Source organism: Cylas formicarius, unplaced genomic scaffold, assembly GCF_029955315.1.
Source record: "Cylas formicarius isolate icCylForm1 unplaced genomic scaffold, icCylForm1.1 PGA_scaffold_6__28_contigs__length_40554024, whole genome shotgun sequence".
Taxonomy (NCBI): Eukaryota; Metazoa; Arthropoda; class Insecta; order Coleoptera; family Brentidae; genus Cylas; species Cylas formicarius.
The window spans coordinates 23,998,341-24,022,706 of NW_026844347.1; the positions used below are offsets into that span (position 1 = coordinate 23,998,341).

Below are 24,366 nucleotides of genomic sequence, written 5' to 3' on the forward strand. Positions count from 1 at the left end.
TTTGTGGGTAGTAATAAGTTGCTGATTTTGCTTTAAACTAAATAGTAATGTTGACATTTTCTATTTTCTACTTTTTCAAAACAGACAACCAACTTTTTAAGTTTTATCCTGCTTCCTGCGGTCACATTTCACATCATTCGTTCCCCAATTATAATTTAATTTAAAACAATATTCTTATGAATACTCTTTCCAGCTGTGTAAAAGATATGTTTTCTGCATTTCTGAATTCTATTTAATTATGAATTGATAATGATTTTATATTAGTAATTTGTATATCGCAAATTATAATATATAAAGTCCAAAAAGATTTATAGATTTTTGTCTTAGGTGTCCTACTGTTGGTAACAAGTAGTCAATATTATCAATACTGAAAATAAATATTTCATTTATTGGTTGAGTGACTTAGCAATATCTTTGATTCTGAAAAACAGACGCTTCGATTCCAATAGGTAACTTGAACAAAATTTGCTTATAAAAGTAGTTTATACAATTAAAAACGCGCTTAAAAAACAAAAAAAAAACAAAAAGGATTCCTTTAACCCGTGGAAACCTAGATACTGATTTTAAAGTATATGGGCATTGATAACTTAAGTGTTCTTCATTTTGTATACATCAGGAGGCCATTTCTATGGAGACTGCAATAGGATCGGTGTTCAAAGAGTTAAAAATGTTTGCACGGTTAGGGCTAAAGTGACACATAAACATAATGTTAAGAAAAAAGACGGCTTTTAGTTTCTGGTAGACGAATAAAAAGTTTATCTGGCATTTTATGGGTTGTACCCAAACAGACTGGCACGATTTATAATACTGTTCTTGTGTTTCTTCCATTATTATCATGTAAAGCACACTAAGCGCAAATATAAACTGGCGTAGAATAAATACAAACACACTTCACAAGATCCAAAAATAAACACAAATAACCTATAAGCAGCGGTATGACGTCACGATTATTCCAGCGCGTTTAGTGTCGTTTGAAAGGAATAGCCGGGTGTCGCAACTTGAACTATTTATTGCGACTTAAAAATTAGGTTTTCAGTTTTGATATTTGGTATGAGTTATTTCTATACATAAACGAACGTATTAAACAATTAAAAAAAATGTTTATGTTCCCTGTTGAAGTAGTAAACCACGGTGGGCAAAGCCGGAGTGAGATAATAAATAAATAAAATAAAAGAAAACGTTCTGACTTGAAAAGTTTCAAAAGCTTAATTTTATTTATTTCTAAAGCTGTGGTTACATACGGATATAATCCTTGAATTTTACAATGTGATATGCCTGACGAATGTGGTAGCAACTGTAGTGGAATGGCTGTAAAGTTTTCGTGCAACATTGTATTCAGATTAGATTACGACGATTAATGACTACGAGATGATTTAGATTGTTTGTATTGTGAATAAAAGCTCTTTACGGAGATTCGAGTAATTGATTATTTCCTTCGTACAAGAATGTATATCCAATGCCCTTCCGCTGACGTCAGTCTGTAATTGCGATTTTATTAGCTCAATTTGACTGTCAGCAATTTTAGTTTAACATCTAACAAATTAACCCGTCAAAATTTCAATTATTAGAAACGAAAAGGGGATTTTCTCGGAGAACTTGGATTAACAGCAAATTGGTATGTCGCCTTTATTTCAAATTTTGTTCATAAACACGTAGGGTGCGAATAGTCAAGGCAATCACATCAACAGTTAGTTTTCAGTGGGATCATAAAATGTAAACAACAATTTTAATAACTTCGAATTAACAAAGCGACCATAAAACTAGGAAGAATATTCTCTTAATAATATATTATTCACACCCGCCCATTATTTTTAAAATTAATTTACTTTGTACTAAGCCGATGGCCCCTTTTCAGATAAATGTCTTTCGCATTCCTATTCAGGCGGTTTTTCAATAACCGCGCATTAATGTCTAACTGTTTTGCAAGCATCCTTCTCTCCAGCCAAGAAAACACTATTTTAATGTTTTTTCCAAGCACTAACTAGATAAGTAGGTAGTGGCTGAATTTGTTAATTTTAGAAAATATGTGCTTAGCAAAATCGAGTATTATTTTTATTTAAATGAGGCATAACAATACTTACCTATTGTTAAGAATTTTTACACACACAGACACACATAGCTGTTAAAAATTCCTTTGAAATTACTGTTTAAAACCGAAGTGCAATCCAAAAAAATTACACGTGGAATTTGTTCCTTTCATTTTGAACTCCGATTTGAACGTTTATTATATTATTTTATGTATTCCTTATTTTCGTTTTAAATTACTATTAACATTTTTGAATTAATCAACAACAACGTTTGTTCTTATTTAACAATTTTAAAATTAATTTATTATTTTTCAACCAACTTAAACGTTTGATGTATAAATAACAATTATTCAAATTAAATGCTGAATAGAGATGGGTTGGCGACATTTAGTATTTGTCTAGTCCTTTCGTTAAAATTAAAAATTAAAATTTCTATTGACGTTGGATTTTGTTTATTTCGTATCGTTATCGTTAATCGTATTAAATCAATCTGTATTAATCCATGGACATGGGTTAAAAAGAACGAACCTAGCCAATAGTGGAAATAAAATGGAGGATAATTATAACAATACCAAATTAAAACACTTCCTGCAAGAAATAAATTTTTTTAACTGCCTTTATAATTTAAAGTATTGGTGGTATGTTATATATTTTCGGGGAATTTTTGGATACGTTTAGAAAGAGGATTATTTATTATTATTATTTATTACTATTATTTAAGTTTAAAGTACAATTTTGCCAGAATACATACGCAAAAACTTCATAAATAAAAACGGACGTCATAGTTGAAATTTTGAATTCTTTAGTTGGGAAACTGTTTTATAATTTTCACTATTTTCTTCTTTCGCAAAACTATTTTCCCAGGAATTGGACAATTAGGCCCACCCCCAGAAGCAGATCTCGTAGGACAAAATGCCTGCTGATGATATAACCTGCTATTAAATCGGCATGTTATCGAGCTTAGTGTGGCAAATATAATCCGACAATGACTTTTATAAATAGAATGAGGCACTGAGGTAGGTATTGACAGATTGCAAATAATACCACATGATTTTGTAAAATTTGGTGTTCCAAACGAGTATACTAGTAAGTACTAACATACTTTAACTAATTTTTGTTGACCCAAGGTCTTAAACATTCCTTAGAACATGAAAAATCTAATCGACCATGGGATCAGATATGTATTACCTAAGAAATAATTCATTTGGACAGCAGTGTCAAATTAATTTTTATTTCTTTAAAGTACTCCCTTAAAGCCCGTTTTTCATGTGGCCCCTTTTCATAAAACTGCAGGATTTTTATTTCGGGATTGCGCATAGACAATGTTTCAATCTGCTGATGCTAACTATTATTCCCTTCAAGAACGAATGCGGCAATTTGCAGGTGCCTAATATATAGTCACTAATAATGTCACTATAATAAAAACTGTAAATAATAGAACTAGTTTTAAAACTTTCAGAACTTTAAACATCAGAGACTAAAAGATTATCTCTGAAAAAAGGTTGTTGAATTAAAAGTTGGATAACCTGCTGCAATTCTAATAGTGTCTTTTTTTTTTCAGTGCGTCAAAAATTAAATATTTTTGTTTTTTACAAAACTTCTGGATTCCTCCTGCGTCAGTTTTTGCTGAGTCGAACTTGCTGACGTGTCGCCAATCATCCTGTTGTTCGAAGTTTCTTTCAAAAATTAAATGTTTTCGATTTTTAATTTAATTTATTTCCCACCGCTCTCGTTACAGATGTAATCAAATAGTATTGCTTTGTATCTTTATTTATGGATTTGTATGCCGTTTATCAATTTGGAAAAATGTCAACCCGTCCCAAAGACTGCATTCCTGGGAATCTAACACGTAAATTAACTACCGCTTAAAAAAACGAATCGTGAATTACCTATTTCGAAAAGAGTACTAGCGCACGCCTTGAGATTCTGATAAAACGTATTCATCTGTTGAAATTAAAAATATAATTACCGACAGTTGCGTCTTTGTAAGGGTCTTTGTCTTATCCACACCTGAACTGTCTAGTTTTTACTATTCAAATGAAGTTTTCATCGACTACGTCACAGCGTGACTAAGACAATATCTTTGAAATGATCGTCGGCAGATTAATTTACATATGGCGGTATGATTAAATGATTTATTATCGGTAATCGTAGGTAATAATTCTCCCCGTAAAAATAAATACATTAAGCTAAAAGGTTTATTGAAAATTAATGATACTGTCGACGGTTATGAGTGGCGATGTTTGATTTCACATTTCCATTTTCTTCCGGATTGATAAGTCGATTGCAATGAGAGCAAAAAAAAACGAAGCATTGTTTCTTCCCCAAACGAGTGAAATTTTAAATTGATATACGAGTTAATCGAGAAATAGTCCGGATTTAATAACATATTCTAAATTAACACCACAACCTGATATGGGACAATTTATCTTATTATGTGTCAGCCAATCAAATAAATGCGCGATTAAACTAAATTAAATAATAAATGACTTCATTGCAAAAAAAGTTTTTTTATAAAGATCTCAGTTCTTAATTCGAGAGTTGCTCCCAGTTGATGACAAAAAATCTTCCAATCCATAACATGCATACTATACACAACTGCAAACAACAACTAGCAATTAACATTTTAACTACAACTGAGATAGCTTTACGACATAAATATAACCAAAACTGGAAGAGTTCAGCAGACGAAAAACATAATATTAAAGAAAAAGCATTTTTAACAAGATTATTTAAAGTAATATAGAAAATCTGCAAATACAAATGATGCTAGACGAGGAGGCGAAGCAGTCAGGCATCAAACAAAAGGGCGAATTAGAGGAATTAAGACCTTTTTAATTCTATGACCAGAAACCAAATTATTTACTAATTCGCCTTATGGCATGCCATACACAATTAAATATCGTGTACAAAAAGAATACAGAGAAAAACAGATAAAATACATATAGAAGTATATAATTACATATACGGTTCAATTATTAATACTGACAAAGGCAATAAATACTAGCCGACAACATTCATATAATCATCTAAATTTTACAGCCACACCACTGTCTTTGTGTTGCATCAAGGAAGTTTTCATTGGAACTGGTAAGACTCTTAATGGACACTCGTTAACAATATGACGGATGGTTTGTTTTTTAACGCCACAGTCACAGGATCTGGTTTCAGGTTTTATCTATACATATACATGCATATACATGCATTGCGTACTCTATTTAGTGATGTCAGACAGAAGGCTCCCGGTCCACTGGGCAACGTTGATCAGTCTTTTAAGGAGGAGTTCTGGATTTAAGCCTTCCCATTTCTATGAGATCCTGTTGGATGGTGGATGTGAAGAAGTGGCTCTAGTGATGACTTTTTAAACTCTCTTAGCAGTATTTTACTTCTGCGGATTTTTAATGGCTCAGTGTTACTAAGGCACGGTAGACAGTAGAGTGGAGGAGTTTCCATGCAGCCAAAGACTATTCGTATAGTATGGTTCAGCGTAACGTCTACCTTACTAACTTGCGAACTATTTAACCACTCAGCCGCAGAATAGACCAGGCTCAAAGCGGATGTACGTAAAGTCTCTGCATCAGTTCCCCACGTTCTTCGCGCCAATTTGTAGGAAATGCTTTTTCTGGCCTTCAGTTTTCAGACAGGTCGGAAATGTGTTGTAGGAGAGGGTGCGGGCCAGCGTAACGCCCAAGTACTTTCGGTTAGTGTTGTATCTAAGTGTTGCGTCTATGAACGATATGTGCAGGGGCATTTTAGCCAGTTTTTTGTTCAAGAAACTCTAATTCTGTAGACACTGAGTTAAATAGTAGTCTTTCTAGAACATTTACCGATTTTTTTAGAAATTTTGAGTTCAAGAAGATAATTATTCAACTAGATTTTAATAAATTTTATAGTACACATTCCTAGTTAGCTTTTTTATTAAAGAGAAGCAGAGATTTAAGCTACACAGTGAGGCTGAGAGACTTCCGCGAGAATTCTTAAGTCAAAATTTATTTTTCTATCATCGTCAGCAACATTTCCTGAATTGAACGTAAGGTAGAGCACCAAGAACATAATCTAGAAAGCTATATATATATATATATATATATATATATATATATATATATATATATATATATATATATATATATATATATATATATATATATATATATATATATATATATATATATATATATATATACATATATATATATATATATATATATATATATATATATATATATATATATATATATAACACTGTGTTCGAAGTGTTTTCGGAGCGCGAGCATTGAAGATGCCAAGTGAGATTTTGGCGAAACGTCTGCAGGATTCCAGTCGGATGCAGGATTCCAGTCGGAGTTCAACGAGCGAACGGATGATATCCCGGAATATAGTGTCATCACATTTTTCCATCCGTGAATCAATACGTGAGAATATATATATATATATATATATATATATATATATATATATATATATATATATATATATATATATATATATATATATATATATATATATATATATATATATATATATATATATATATATATATATATATATATATATATATATGTATATATATATATATATATATATATATATATATATATATATATATATATATATATATATATATATATATATATATATATATATATATATATATATATATATTAAGGTAGTTTAGACAAACTAAACATTTAATGCATTGCGTTCTTTCTGTTAAATTTTGCAGCCGGTATACAAACTGAAAGTTGCTAAATTAAAACACTTATTTTTGCATCTAGCGGCATTTTGTCTCTTCGTTTAACCTTTAATCACTTCCGTATCTCATTCCTTTCCTTGCCGACTCGTGCCGTCTTTCTTTAACTTGCGACCAAACATTACATAAAATTCACTGTTTGACAATCCATTAGAATTTTTGAGATTTTAAGATATTTCTGCCCTTTTTCAAATTATTTTGCTATTAGTAGTTGTATTTCGAGTATCGCCTTGATCTTTGTAGAAAATCATACAAAATATTAAGCTTCGTCAGGCCCGACTAAGAGTTTATTTAGCCCAGACTATAGCTTTTGGTACCTTAAAGCTATAAAGTTTTAGAGTAACCTATAGTTTGTCAAAAAAGTTGATTATATCAGACAAAGCAGTTAAAGTTCATATTCGAGGAAGTTTCTTAATTCTGCCCTGTCCAGTATTAATTACTCCTTTTCTTTAAATGCTTATTAACGCGTATCAAGTTCAAATACTCGTGAACAATTACTCCGTACTTTTGCCAGCGTCGCATATGGCGTACCGCTGAAAAAATGACCGCGCTGCCGACAAGGCTCTTCTGGGAAATCCAAATTAAGGACCGTCTGTCACCGCCCGAGCATGTGTTCTCCGTTAGTGATGTGTCAAGGAAGGAGGTACATGATTTCTATCGTGTAGGACGATGTTAAAGCTAGTCTTTTCCCGGTGAGACCGCCCGGGAAAAAATACATGTGTGGGACTACATAAAAAAAATGTTTAAATTATAAATGACTCCCTATAAACTTCGCAAATTTACGAGCTCAATTGTAAATTTTGAGATATTCTTTATGACAACTATGCAATTTTGATTAGTTATACATTTGCGAAAAGCCCACATTATTATAAATGAAAATGAAAAATAATATACAGTGTGTCCAATGTTCAATTAAGCAAAGATGGAGTGGCGAAGTTTTCCCAATATCACGCCACTTTCTCATGAATCCATCCATGCCGTAAACAAATTTTTCCCACCTCGCTTCATTTTTGATGTAGGTAGAGGGTGAAACTGAAATATATATATTTCCAATAATAACTCAGTTCTCTTTCAAATAATTGAAAAAGAGAAAATTGTTCCTAATATATATATATATATATATATATATATATATATATATATATATATATATATATATATATATATATATATATATATATATATATATATATATATATATATATATATATATATATATATATATATATATATATATATATATATATATATAATATAAACCTTTTGCACAGAATTCAATACTGTTTAGGAATAAGCGTAAGGGACACCCTAAATATTTGCACTTACTCTTATTCAGCTTGTTTCCAAACAGTTGTGTATAAATATTTCGAAATATTTTTTCGTATAATCAAATTGTATAAATCTATTTTCCGGTGACCCCACAGAATAAAGTACAATATGGAGGTAGGAGGTCATTCAACAATTCCATGCGTTCAAATCTAAAGTCGATTGAAGTTTTCTTCTAAATAACTGATCTAGTTGGAAATAGATTTCATCTTACCTTAGATAAAGATTTGCAGTGATACTACCTTCAAAAACATAAAATTTTATTGACGTTCCTTGTATGAAACAAATGACATCAAACCAGAATTATCCCTCGTTGTTTCTGAAGGTATATATAACGTTGACTTTCTCTTTTTTCTTCTTTTTTAAAAACAATTAATGTCGTTTAAACCCCCAATTTAGTTACATCCATTTCTATCTCTATTTTTCTATAAGAAGTTTCTGACGTTTCTACGTTAAAGCCAACCAACTCGTTAATTTCGTCAACCTCTTTTTATTGCAAATTTACACTCTGGTCTTTTTCAACGAGTCAAAATTTATTACATTAGCTTTAAGCTTATGGAATTTAAACTTATTTATGGTAAAAGTTAAATTTTAGGTGAAGTTATTAAAATGCAATATTATTACCTGAAATAAAGCCCAAAATCGGAATATATATATATATATATATATATATATATATATATATATATATATATATATATATATATATATATATATATATATATATATATATATATATATATAGATATATACCGAACGTGTTGCATACTATACTTTTTGTACGCCCGTTAGTTTTTGGGTACATTTTCGCAAAACAACACGAATATATTGAATTGAATTGATGGCAAACGAAACTGACGTGGTAAAGTGACGCTTCCCGCACGCTAGATCGGTGGGTAATTAGGTATTTTAAAGTAATTTATATATAAAGGTTCTTTAGCTCGCAGGGTATTTTGAGGCTCATAAAAGAAGCACCGAAGACAAAAATGCTAATGTCGTCTATATTTGCAAAAGTAATTTCTTGTCGCTCTTGGTAATCATTTCCGTTTTCTATCGGTTAAACGATCGAATGTTTTTCATAAACCTTTAAACATTCCACGTAGGTGATCTCCGTAAATAAATAACATTAGGCGTCCCTATATAGCGACTATAAATCCTTCACCTATTCCGATTAAACTTTACTTTAATAACAAAAGAATGTCATTCCAAGGGCTGCTGGCATGTTGCTGACACTTCGTGAGTTCAATAGAATTTTTCGATTTTTTTTTAAAAATGCGAATTAATAATTTAATTTGGTGTAAAGCCGCCAGAGGTCTAAAAATTTTACCGTGTCTATGGCCCCCATAATACGGGTGCGTCAAATTTAATTTAGACAGTAAATCTTCTCAAAGCGGTTTTACAATGACAAAAATTACAGCAGACGGCGAACAGATTTTTCGTGTACATACGAACCTCATGGAAGTGTACGGTAAATGAAACAATAAGTTCGAAAAATGCCCCATTAGAAAATGTATCAACGAGTTCCTCCGGCTATATTGCCGCTTCCTACCGACAAATGAGCCGTAATGTCTTCATAAACTGATTGGATACGTATAATCTTCAAAGTCGCTTGATAATAATCTAAACGGACTACAACGGATGAATCGGATTAAATAAGTATAAATGTACACAGAAATCGTATATATTCTCCTTTACCGTTAATAGCGATTCTTACCATCAATTACGGCATATACCTACCTACACACGGGCGTAGCGCATCTTGTACGAATTTTCCTAACGCAATTGGATCTAAACGGGTAAGTTGTCCTTCTGGTGCTTTAGTACGTATCAAGTGACCACACCTTCTAAAACTACCGAAAATATGACTAGTAGAAGAGGAAGAATTTTCAAAATACCAAGACACCAAAATAGTCTTCAGAAACAAACCAGTTATTATTTGGTGCATCTCGCTATATGGACGTAAGATTTGGCAAAATATGTACGCCGTTAGTGGAACGTGTGTTAGACCTCATACTCTCTACCTATACAAATGGCAATCTGGTGTAATGCAATCAGTCACCTTTATCACTTAATCCAGTGATTGCCATTAAAAAGGAAAAAGAAGATTTAATTATAGCTTTTGGCCGCCGATTACCCTTATGCATCACTTTATCATTATACAGAATTAAAATTACCTAAGAAGTAAGGGATTTCAATAATCTCTTGATTAATTTGCGGAAAAAATATGTTGTTGCGCGGTAACGCGATTAAGCACGAAATTTATTAAGAGATTCTCAAAAATCTTCATTCTTTATAAATGAGGGAAATAAAGTCGAAAGAAATAATACATACAAACACTGTTTGTTACCACCCAACCAACCGAGGTAAGATTTCGAAGACTAAACTGTCCTTGCTTTAGGAAGAAACTGACAGGTTAAATGGTAGTTCTGGAATTTTGGATTCCGTGGAAAACATCAAACTGCGAAATCGCTTAAAGGTTATATATCGAAATATCGATGTTTTCACCTTGTGGTGGGAGATATGCGTAAATGAGTTAAATACATCACAAATCTGGAAAATACTGCAATTCGCCCAACAAATAGGTCAAATTTTAGAAACTCGGTCATATTAGGTCTTAGTACACCGCTTCAAATGTTGTTGCTGTTCAACAGAATAGTGCCTTAAAACTGATTTTGATATTGATTCAACTATATAATATTAATTTAATTATATTTAACTATTTGTTTGTTAGTAAAAAAAAGTTTCAACCACTCATAAATAATACGAACAACATAACACACATTATATTGTATTTATGAAAAAGGAAACCATTTTTAAGCAAATCTCCTCTAAACGGTTTTGCAAACGGATCTTCTACGCCGCTGCTAATACAGCTACGGCTAGGAGTTTTTCATTTTTAAGGCGAGTTCCATTTTTGGCGAAGTCCACTTGTTTCCCACATTATTTTAAGTTTGTTTGTGTGCGTGTGTGGATGTGTGTGTACTCGGCTGCGCTTTTTTCAATTAGCTCCTTACAAATTGTTTATACGTTTCCTATATTCGCTATTAACACAATGCTCTTCAAATGGATTTAATTGACTGACTGTGTACGTGCATTATATCGGTTGTAGATTAAAGAAATATGGTAAAAAATATCACCACAAAACAATTACATACATACAAACATGCTTAACGTGTACATCATCCGTAATTCTAACAACCGGATTTACGACAAACTATTAGTATTTATCGCTGAAAATGAAGAAACTTTCACAGTTTGTTGGTGTCTTGTGCAATCACCTCAACTCCAGACGAAATGATAACAAAACCCGGGGTCTGTGGGTCTCTTGATAGGTCATACATAAATACCGATCTAGCGTGCGGGAAGCGTCACTTTAACATGTCAGTTTCCTTTCCCACGGATCCGAGTCACTTCGGACCTTTCCGGGATTTTACCGCACGGGTTTGGGAGCAATCGGATGTTTTCGCACGGTTTCAATATTGACGTTTGTCATTTGTCATTGTCATTGTAAGAGTCATGTCAGTGAATGAATTCGTGTTGTTCTGCAAAAATGTAACCAAAAACTAATACACAGAAAAATGTTATGCAATATATCAGACAATTTAAATACTACATTCTATAATCTATAATTAAAATATAGTGGACTATTCGGTAAGTAAAGTGACATTTATAATTTAAGTTTCCCACAGAAATTTTACATACCGTTCGCATGAACTTTAGTGGTTTTTACAGTTTTTATATTAATATTTTGCCAAAACCAATTGTATCATTTTCAACTATCCATGTCTCATTATTACAAATAAAACAAAATTGAAGGTTAGGTCCCGCTTTTTCTTGCTTACACGATCTTAAAATTTTAATTATCTTAAAAGCTCTATCCTTGGATGGTTTTTCTTCCAATTACAGTTTCTTTCATTAAATGAACTACTTAATGATCAATTTAAAAAGTTAAATAAACAACACAACGTCTTAAAATTGTGTTTATTCCGCTCTTAATATGACATATCCACTAATACATCTTTCTCTGTCTAACGTACATAGTTAAAAAGAGACAATAGCAGAACCGTTCGGACCGATAAACGAATAGGTTTAATGGCCACTAATAAATATTTTGTTTGAACAGTACGAAATTTAGTAATTTAACGTTTTTGCAATCTCAAATCAACTAAAATGTGCAAAATGTATTGCTATCTCGAATTAAAAGTAGAAGAAGAAAAATTAGGTTGGTTTTGGCTGGATAAGTATTATTTTTTCTTATCTTTTTTTTATTACAAATCACGAATTTTTTTTTTTTTTTGCATTTGCTGGGCGTGATATTTCTACGTCTGTTATATATTTTATTATATCCTTGGTTTTGCTAAAAAATGAGAATCAAATGTATTATGTTTTCTTCTACTGCCTTTTGTTCGATTTTTTAAAGTCAATCTATTTGAAGTAATTATTCTGTTTCATTACATTTTTTGTAACAAAGTGTTTTTATTTACTTTGTAACTCAAATGAAATTCGGAACGCCAACATCGATTTAAGTCATTTTTTAATACCTTTTGCGGCGCGCAAACAACATTGACACCTTAAAGTATTTAGTAAAGAATTCGAATTTTAAACCCGAAATTTTAATGTGGTCCGTATTACCTAAACCTCTCAATTATAATTCTTGTTAGTATTAAATAAATTACTAACATGAAATGAATGACTGCGTGCCTTTTTGAAGTTATGTTTTTGAAGGCGATTGCGTTAATATTGGCTGGTGATACTTACTTTAAGCTTACAATCTACTGACGCCGCGCGAAATTTATTCCAAACGCTGGCCTTAATATACCTATTAGACTCTGCCCCCTGGTACAAAATGCAAATAACGCGATACACCAGACTCAGTTTGTCTTCACATGCGTTTCTGACTGATATAAGTGCACCATTTGCGCACGTCACCGTCGCAGTTTTCAATTGGCCGCCCGTCAAAAGCGCAACAATGCAGAGTTGGGTCCCTAGGGGGCATTTTCCGCGTGTTTGTACGGGGTGGTCAGTTAGTTAGGGGCTTATATTAAACGTCAGAAAGTATGCAATTTGCCAAACACGTTGCCCAACGAGAAATCCGTTTTCAAGGATATTGCGTAAGTTAAACGTGGCAGGTGAAAATCGAACTGCATTTTAATATAAACCATCCACACATTTTTTACTAGGTTTAGATGGAGTTCACTGTTTTTCCCAAATGTCACGATCAGCTGTTCCATATATCCCAGACATCAAACAAAGTAGGTCCATCTGAACGAATGGATATTTATTTTTATTTCAATTTAAACAACCGAGGCGGTAGGAGTCCAGAAGATTTGTAAATAGAAAGTTGATAGCTTGCCAAAAGTTTTTTTTTCCTCGGGCTTTAAAGGTATAATTAAAATGGAACACCCTATATATATATATATATATATATATATATATATATATATATATATATATATATATATATATATATATATATATATATATATATATATATATATATATATATATATATATATATATATATATATATATATATATATATATATATATATATATATATATATATATATATATATATATATATATATATATATGATGACACTATATTTCGGGATATCATCCGTTCGCTCGTTGAACTCCGACTGGAATCCTGCATCCGACTGGAATCCTGCAAATCTTGCATCCTACTGGAATCCTGCAGACGTTTCGCCAAAATCTCACTTGGCATCTTCAATGCTCGCGCTCCGAAAACACTTCGAGCGCGAGGATTGAAGATGCCAAGTGAGATTTTGGCGAAACGTCTGCAGGATTCCAGTAGGATGCAAGATTTGCAGGATTCCAGTCGGAGTTCAACGAGCGAACGGATGATATCCCGGAATATAGTGTCATCACATTTTTCCATCCGTGAATCAATACGTGAGATATATATATATATATATATATATATATATATATATATATATATATATATATATATATATATATATATATATATATATATATATATATATATATATATATATATATATATATATATATATATATATATATATATATATATATATATATATATATATATTGTTAGAATCCTTGCCAAAAATAAAGGTAACTTTTATACAAACTACTTATTCGAATTTTGTGTAATTTAGACAGAAATATCAAATTTTGACTATGACGGATGACTACTGACACCTAATTATTTTAAAGAATTTTAAGGATACTTGCAATGGGTGATGGGTCCTTTTTGTAGTTTTCTAGGTAAGGTAATACAGAAATTTATAGGTTTAGGAAATTAAAACATCATTTTTTATATCGTCAACGATGTACAATAATATGTATATTTATGATAGAAATTTAAAAATTTAAAACAAGTAACAGTAACAAGTAAAAGCAACAACCAACAGTAACTGTAACAACTAAAGTAAAAAGGAAGGTAAAACAGAATAAAAAATCTACAGTAGGTTATCAACATGTCCATCATTTGATATATACTTGCTGATTTTTAGGTTGAAACATGGTACAGCTCTAGAATCGCCTTAAAACAAAAAGAAAGAGGCAAAATTAAAATACAATTCCCTAAAATGGAACAAATTCAGTAAAACAAAGAAAATGTTTTTCCGAAACATTCTCGGACACGTCGATTAGTACTTGAAATTGCGTTTCCTTTTTTATGTAGAATACTCTATATAGCATGATATAACTTTGATATATGAAATAATCGGTTATTCTTTTAACTAGAAAGCGCAAATCAAGGAACACATGAGCTCCAAATTCGAAATTTTTATTCCTTGTATAAAAGAACTACCACAGGCAGTGAAATTTGTAGGGGCTTGTACCTTTTCTGAGGAACTATGGATCTTAGAAAAAATAAGTTTATACAAAAGTTTTATGGTTAAAATTAAATTTTAAAATTATTTATTTTTTATATATACAGGGTGTTCTATTTGTGCTGTACCAACATTAGTTTTAAAATTTAAATAGAAATAGAATATTTGGATATTTTTAGAATCCTTGCCAAAAATAACGGTCACTTTTATAGGAACTACTTATTCGAATTTTGTAGACAGACATTGGGATTACATATTTTTTTATGTCAAATTATGCTTATAGTAAATATGGTCTTCTATTGCTGGCGGTAATGACTACTTGATCAAATTTCAAACACATTTTTAAAAACTTCCTTCTAACGATATGCGATGACTAGGTATTTTAAAATTATACAGGGTGTCTTAAATTAAAGGACATTTTTTCAAAATTTCAACTTGCAGTATTCATTTTTTTTAAATGAAACGCCCATGTATTTGATATTTTTTCTCAAAGCAGCTCAAAATACCTAAAATATGGATATATTATACTATACCTAAATCTAATGGTTTTCGAAATTTTTAGGAATAAACTCGTTTTCGAAATATACTGACAGCTAATTATTTTAAATAATTGTATAATAACATATCTTTCTTATATTTTATTCAAATATCGCATATTTAAATAAAGTTTTCATTAATAGTAAAAAACTCCCATTTTTTTAAGGGCATAATAATATTTTTATGAAACACTTTTTACCCTAGTAGGCGCAACCAAATAAGTGTTTATAATTGTATTAAGTGACGTTATAATTAAGAGCCAAAGTTTGACAGATGTGATTTTAATAAAGCAATATTATTATTACTTAAGTTAAAAATGTATACGGTGCAAGAAGAACAGATACGCTTGAATGCTTTTTATCGAATTCGAAAAGTCCAGCTCTGGCTTTTAGATCGTAGAAAAGAAAGTGTCCTGTAAGGCGGATTCCAGAGAACAAGCTATTTCGAAAAATTTATGCAGTTTAGGCAAGATGGTAGCCTTCTGCATACGTCCAAGAAAAGACCACAAATTATAACAGAGGATATATAATAATGACACTTAATTATTTTAAGGAATTTTAAGGATTTTAGTAATGGGTGATGGGTCCTTTTTATAGTTATATAGGTAAGGTAATACAGAAATTTATAGGTTAGGAAATTAAAACGTTATCATTTTTGATATATACTTATGTTAGAAGTTTAAGAATTTAAAAGAAGTAACAATAACAAGTAAAAGCAACAAACAACAGTAACTGTAACAATTAAAGTAAAAAGGAGGGAAAAACAAAATAGAAAATCTACAGTAGGTTTTCAACATGTCCACCATTTTGAATAATGCACATTGTATAAACAAGTTCTATTTGGTTAATAGCATTAGAAAGAAAATTGGTGTTATTTAGTTGTACTACAGCTTCTCTAATACACATTTGTAGTTCATTTACCGTAGTGCATCTTTATATACCATATCCTTATTTGTCCCCCATAAAAGAAAGTCCAGTGGGGTAAGATCTGGACTTCGAGGTGGCCACCAAATATTTCCATTTTGTCCTATCCAAAGATTGTAATTTTGATTTAAAAATTCATTCATATCGTTTTCCCGGTGGTAAGGAACGTGTAGAGTTTAAGTTTTCATTAATGAAAATTTCCTCTCTAGCAATGTGTGTTTTTCCGATTAAAAATTGGGGCTTTTGTATGAAAAATCGGCTCATCCTTCCAAATTATATGAAGCAAGGTGTTATCATCAAAATACATGTCCATTGAAATATTGCAGTAGAGTAATCTGGCCTCACAGCCCCGTTCCTCTAGGTAAAAAATTAAATGCTTTTTGCTTATTTAATATTAAACAATTTCCGAGTTCTTTTTACATCCAACTCCAACGCGGCTTGAGTGGAGGATTCTGGTATATTCTCAAAATGTAGTAGTTAATGCAACTGCTTCTCCTCTTTTATAACTTGTGGTCTTTTCTTGGACTTTTGCAGAAGGCTACCTTGCCTAAACTCTGCATACATTTTTCCAAATAGCTTCTTCTCTGGAATCCGCCTTACAGGAAACTTTCTTTGATACGATTTAAGAGTCAGAGCTAGACATTTAAAACTAATGTTGGTCCAGCACAAATAGAACACCCTGTATAAATAAAAAATAAATAATTTTAAAATCTAATTTAAGCCATAAAACTTTTGTATACATTTTTTTTCTAAAATCAGTAGTTCCTCAGAAAAGGTACAAGCCTCTAATAAAGTGCCCAACCTGTACCTGCAAGTTTCATACCTGTGACAACGAATAAAAATTTCGAATTTGGAGTTCATGTGTACCTTGATTTGTCCTTGGAAAAAATATGGTTTCTAGTTAAAAGAATAGCCGATTACTGCATATATCAAAGTTTTATCACGCTATATAGAGCATTTAACATCAAAAAGGAAAAGCAATTTCAAATACTAATCGGCATGTCCAAGCATTGCTCAGAAAAACATTTTCTTTGTTTTACTGAATTTGTTCCAAGTTAGAGAATTGTATTTTAATTTTGTCATTTTTTTTGTTTTAAGGCGATTCTAGCGCTGTACCATATTTCAACCTAAAATCAGAAAGTACATATCAAATGACTTGTATTAATTTGTAAAAAATCTTCTTTTTTCGACAAGGTTTTGACCAAGAAATGAACCGCTATTTTAAAAATGTAATTTATATTTGGAAAAAAGCAAGAGAACAATTTTTTTCGTGTTTCTATGTGGGCCGCTAACAAATTTCCACAAAATATCTAAAGCAGTTTTAATGAAAATGAGGAAGAACGGTTTTTTCCTTGCAATCAAAAGGAGAGGAATCGCGAACTTCGAAATAAACTTTTTTCTTCATATCATCCAAAGGAATCACACCCAAATTTAGAGTAAATTTCCTTGCCAATTTCCATTGTGTTGGTTTTAATTTCTTTCAATGTTGTAGATGCTGCAACACATATCAAAATGTATATCTAATCTGCAATCCACTTGGTTCACTGCGAAGTAAAAATTGAACCGTTTAAACAAAGGATAAAATCTTAATAGCACTGTCACATCCGGCTGGCAAACACGACAAACGCGTCCGTCGGCAAAATAAATCTCGCGCTTTTAAACAAAAATAACCTTTTGTCCTGTCCGTCCTGATTCATCTCCATTCGGTCATCGAGTAGACAATTAAGCATTCGAATGGAAAAATATTGCAGTAACGTGAAAGGAACAAATTGTGAAACCATGAACGTATATTGTCACTCTAGGCATTCATTGTGTACTCACATTGGATTGCCATTTGACTCTTAGCAGCCTTAAATACGGTGTTCCTTGAGTTGAGTTTTCTGAAATCTTTTTTTCAACAACTAGCAAATGCAATTTTATATAATATTTAAAGCACTCTGCTGGGATATTTCGTGATATTAGCGGGGCATTTGACTGTATGAACCGCGAAATTCTTTTGAATAGGATGGAACAATGGAATTCGTGGAAAACCTGTGAACTGGTTTAACTCTGGAAGATAAAACACTTGTTCAAATATCCGAGCTTAAAATTAGTAACATATTAGTATAACCACAGTGAGAGTGTATTACTATTTACATGTAGTTTTAAAAATTCTTGGATTGTCACTAAGTTTTTCTTTTTCAGTTTTTTACTATCCACGTGACTTACGTTTTCCTTCTAACCCGACGTTTACAGGATTAGTTCAAAGATTCATTAAGTTTATCCAAATGTCGCGATATTAAGAGTCGCACCATGACCCTTAATGTCACTCTGGAAGATTGAGCAAGGAATCACGTGTGCGCGTTTTTATTTACAACAGAGAAAACTAAGAACAGTTTGTTAACTTATGAAAAAATCCAGTCTTTTGATCTTGCAGGCCATTGATTGATCCGCTTCTAACAATCCACTGCCCCGCAAATACAGTATTTAAATACTCACGCCCTTGTTGGGCAAAATGGGACGGAGCATCATCCTGTTGAAACCAAATTCGTCTCTTTGGCATATCAGCCTGATTTGGATTTAGGAAAGAGACTGCGAGAATAGGAATTAACTCGTTTCACTAATCACTAAACCGTCTCTGACGATGAAAAAATAAATGTCAGTGGCACATTTGCATCACAGTATCACAAAACTGTAATCTGAGGTCGGGATAATTTTCATTCAACTCCTGTGGTAATGTAATCTAACACACGCAAAGTTGTTCATTGACTAGAAGCTACATCATAAGATGCAGGATGGGGATTATCCTTAACTTATAATAAAATGTTTAATCTTGTGTTTTAATTAGTTTTTGTTGTTTTGTTGTTTACTACAATGGACAAGAAAAAATGATGTTAAACGTGTACCAACATTTTTCTTGCAATCGATTTTTAAATGAATTTATTCCATATTTTTAAACTACAAAGCTGATTTCGCTCTATCTACTAAGTAATTCATTTAAGGTAATTAATAACTTATCGATAATATTATTAATTACTTCTTTAATTAATAATTAATTAATAGGTATAATAAGTTCAATATTAAATATTCATGGGTCATGTTAGAAACTTAACAAAATTAGTGATGCGTAAGGGATATTTTGTAGATAACAATTAGCAAACCGTATGAAAAAATAGATTTTAGTGGCACATTTCCATCACAGTATCACAAAACTGTAGTCCGAGGTAAGGATAATTTTCATACTTCATAAGAAGCACGATGGGGATTATCCTTAACTTATAATAAAATGTTTAATCTTATGCTCTCATTAGTTTTTGTTGTTTTACTGTTTACTATAATGGGCAAGAAAAAATTATGTTAAACGTGTACCAACATTTTTCTTGCAATCGAATACCTGATTTTTAAATGAATTTATTCCATATTTTTAAACTACAAAGCTGATTTCGCTCTATCTACTAAGTAATTCATTTAAAGTAATTAATTGATTACCGATAATATTATTAATAATTTATATAATTAATAAATAATTAACAAGTTTAATAAGTTTAATAATTTAGAAATTTAACAGAATTAGTGATGCGTAAGGGATATTTTGTAGATAACAATTAGCAAACCGTGTTTGCAAAGAATAAAATAAACAGTAACAATAAAATTAAGTTGAGTTCTAGGAGAATCTTTTGCAGATTATTTAATTAATTACACTTAATTTTATTAGAATCGACAAAACATTTATGAGTTTTTCATTGTTATAAACAAAACCCATAATTCAAAAATGTGAAAATAACAATTGTTTTTTATTCATAACGTTTCAATCCTGGCAACCAAAAAATGGAGACAGTTACCAAAAATCTTATTTTCTACTTTTTATGGAAAAAATAACGGGGCATATACAAAGTGTGACTCCTTAACTAACCAAAACTCTCTTGCTATCTTGTCACGATACTGTGTCCTGATTGCTAAAATAATCACAAATCTTTTCTCTAACCATTTTTGCATCGTGGAAGCTTACATCAAATGAGGATCGCACGGATGTGTTTAATTTTGAAGACATTTCCGTAAAATATTATTTAATACAAACGACCTTATCAACGCTTTTTACAAAACTTCTGGATTCCGTCTGCGTCGGTTTTTGCTTAGTCGAAATTGTTGACGTTTCGAAAATTATCCTGTTGGCTTCTTCAGAGCTTGACTGAAACTGACCGACCGTATCAATGTTTTCTATCTTCGGCACGATCTGAAAATGTGATAGCTGTATTTTCCTTTACTATTCCTTTTTATTGAAATGCAAAGAAGCAAGGAAGTCTTCCTCCCTGACAGAAAGACTGAAATTTTAACAATAAAATCGAGACGTGTGCACACACTATCTGTTCAGTTTGTCATACAATTTGAAAGGCCATTTTATCGTTGAACATTGCCTTTTTCCTTCTGTGCACGCCAATGGGCCGAACTATCGAATCGAACAGGACCGGTCGCCAAAAACGGGTGGGATCATTAAAAGTATTTATGTTACTCTTAACTTGTAATATACGGCTTATTTAACGTGGAAACAGTTGTAAAAACTGATATAATACGGCCTGGACCTTTAGTCTCGGTTCAGTTTTATCTTTATGATGCACGTCTTGAGGTTCAGATGGAATTCAACGTTTTCTTTTTGCCATGTCCCGCGGTTCCGAGTCGAAAATCGAGGCGGGGTTCGTACTCATTAAAAATCCACACTGGATTATCTTAATTTTAGTGATTACTATAATGAGTAGTTATAGCGTAGTCACAACTGTTGGTTGCAATGACATTTTTTCTGTTATATTTGATGTTAAGCGACAAAAGGAGGGTCTTAAGAATAATGTATGAGGTATAATACGAAAATGTGACCAGATAAGGTGCTGAACGACCGAATTTTCATGTAACAGAGCAAATCGTGTTTTCTACTGATGTTAATTCACCTACAGATACAGTAAAATTTCAAGCTGACTTAAACAAATTTTCTGAGTAATCCCAAAAAACCTAAAAAATATACAGGGTTGTTCACGGAGGGTGTCCTATTAGATCTTTATTTAGAATAACTTACGGTAAATAACTGAAATGCTGTATGTAAAATATTTTTGGTCATGCTGTGTTGCCAGATATACTCGTAATATATTTGTTCAAAGAAACTTCCACAGGCTACTGGAATACCTTTTACAAAACTTCTGGATTCCTCCTCCGTCGGTTTTTGCTGATTCGAACGTCGCAAGTTCGACTCAGCAAAAATCCACGCAGGAGGGTTCAAGAAGATAATCCATGTTACGTGGGAATTTTAAATGGACCATCACATATTTTATATTGGTACGTAAATAAGTAGTTATTTGCCATCTAAAAGTACTAAACTATGGAATATCTATTTTCACTGGTATTCGAGTTATAAGCAAAAAACCAAAATATTGCAATTACAACGAATTAAAGTCAGGAAATTTCATTTGGGCCGGCCATGGTGACGTTTTTTGTAAACAAATTTCTCTTTTACATAAATAAGCTTAATATCCCGTTATTAGCTTGTTTAAATAAGTAATTGTTACTGTGAAAATTTAATATTCATATAAACTTTTTTTTGGTTGTTTTGCAATTGCAAACAACTAGATATTATGCTTGAAATGGATTGACTTCATAACATTTAAAACTGCTGCCCTTTGAATTTCGTTGGGATCAAATTGTTGAAAAGCCTGTCTGACACGGCGTTCCAAATCCAAAGGGAGTTTTGGTTAGTTTTGGTTAGTTTTTCGTAGACGTAGACGCCGTATTCATCGGTTTTCAAACATGATTGTAAGTTCTTGACTTATTCTATTTGTGCAATGAGTTGGAGCGTCATCAAATCTGTAATACTGTTCCTAAAATATCCAGATATTAACATACAGAAATTAGATATTATTATACATTAGATACAGAAATCTATTTCCATCATCAAACAAAACAAATTGGTAATAAATGTATGTTCAAATCGCTTTTCTTGTACAAATTTTGGATTTTCTGATGAACAAAAATGATTATTACTTCTGTTAAAAATACTCTCCCGTGAAAATTTTGATTCGTCGGTCCAGATAATTCTTTATAAAAAATCTGGATCTCCTGGTATTCTACCAATATTATCTAACAAAACAAAGAAGAGATTGTAATGTAATTGTGTTGTAATTATATGTATATGTATTGCTATGCTAAAAAAGTTGCTTTCATTTTCTTCTGAGTGTGTAACATGTTTTGAAAGTAGGTTTCGAAGATTGGCTTTAATTCTTTAACTTTTTGTATTGCATTAATGGCAAATTCGGATAATGTTCAGTAACTCCTCCGCACATTCTTGAAATAAATAAATAAATAAAGCACCATTAAGTTTATTTAGACTTCATAAATTCTAAACTCCACCCCTCTAAATCGCTTTGACTTTCAAAGGACGGGCTATTACAGCAGACAGTCGGGTTCCGCCAAATTTAAACGCTGCCATCTGCAATTGACATTTTCCGTCCCTCCATTCTTAAAATACAAGTATTTATCTGGCATTTCTCTCGTCGCCTTACCGAAAATAACCCTGCGTAATTAAACCCGAATAAGGGGGAGATTATATGCATAGATATTTCCCGAAGGAATGGGGGACACTATGGTTAATGTGGCGTCCAATGAAAATTTTAAATTGCACCGATATTTTACCATCTTGTAACAAAGGACTTTCGGATTGTTTTTTGTCATCACACAGGAGCTTTGAACAATATGATTAATATGGAAGGTTATAAACAAAAATGTTCAGAGCTCTACCATCATCATAGATTATTATGTAAGTCAGGATAATGTCCACCTCTGCCAGAGGTTGGACAAATCTTGGGCCGATAGATAAAACAGGTATACATTTCTTTTATATATTTTTATATAACAAGTAACGTTTTTTTGTAAATAATAAAGAAAAACGATATTAAAATAAATTATTTTTTTATTCAGTAAAAAAGTGGAATCCTGGTTAAAAAATATGAGAAAAAAAAAACTTCACTCAGACTTTTTCGAGTAATATCTTCGTCTTTTTGCCAGAAAGTTGCGTTGTGCGGTCATTCGGCTGTGTCATTGTTATACTCCATCTGCCTTCGTGTCGCCGTTCAATTTCCTTAATGTCCAGGTGAAACCTCTCTCCCGATTCTTCGCTAACTGCTCCAAAATTTTCAGTGTGAAAACAGGAAATGCGCTTTCAAACTCGTATTACAACCTAGACGATGAAGTGTTGTGACATATTTTGAACAATCTTTTGTAGTTTTCGTCCTTACAGTTCCCAAGAAACTTAACAATGACTTTTTTTAAATGAAACCCAGGCGTCTTTCTCGATATTGGTCATTGTGTTTTGAAAATCCTTGTCTTTACTGCGGCCCAACAAAAATGCTTTCTTTTATCTTGCAATCAGATATGGCTGGAAATTTCTCGCACAAATATTTGAAACACTATCCATTTTTATCTAAGGCTTTAACAAACTGCTTCATCAAGCCAACTTTGATATGAAGAGCAGGTAGTAAAACTTTTTTGGGTTCAACTTAATTCCTTTTTGGTAGCAAGTATAAGGTTTGTTCTAGAGGCCCATTCTATTTGAGTTCAATGAGCATGCACAGTACTTTAAGCATAATATTTTTGTTATTTTATTTTCTTCAAAAGAAGTCCTAAATTTTTATACGTTCTTTTAAATATAACGAATGTGCAACGGGAACCGAGGTCAGTTTGTTACAATTGTGCCATAAAACGCCATTCTTCTTTTATATGCGGCAATTATTGTTGCAATACACTAGCGTCCTTCCTGAGTAAAATATTGAGACAACTCTTTTTCGCGATCCCAGTAAAAACTTGATGTGACGCCAGGTGCCAGTGAAAGTTTGTCACGAAGTCTGGACGCTAACAATTCGGACGTATCCTTTGGAAGGTGCAAATCTCTAATTAAATCATTTAATTCAATCTGAAATCTTCTGTGAAATCTGAGTCATCTAGGTCGGAATTAGATCCAT

The 24,366-nt window shown here is 31.8% G+C and overlaps 1 protein-coding gene across 4 annotated transcripts in view; it reads left to right on the top strand.

The window, feature by feature from the left end:
* The first annotated feature begins 13,011 nt into the window (after nt 1–13,011).
* LOC132703290 (uncharacterized) overlaps nt 13,012–24,366 on the top strand; it is a 58,385-nt gene continuing 47,030 nt past the window's right edge. For 2 of the 4 annotated variants that reach the window (XR_009619051.1, XM_060672449.1), the window contains exons 1-2: nt 13,012–13,214; nt 13,284–13,355. Coding sequence is in view for 1 of the 4 variants with exons in the window: in XM_060672449.1 (XP_060528432.1) it covers nt 13,290–13,355 (66 nt within the window). In the remaining 3 variants the exon portion in view is untranslated. Of the gene's footprint in view, nt 13,215–13,283; nt 13,356–18,574; nt 18,771–18,806; nt 23,216–24,366 lie in introns of those variants that run through there. The other 2 variants (XR_009619050.1, XR_009619052.1) reach the window with 2 other exon arrangements.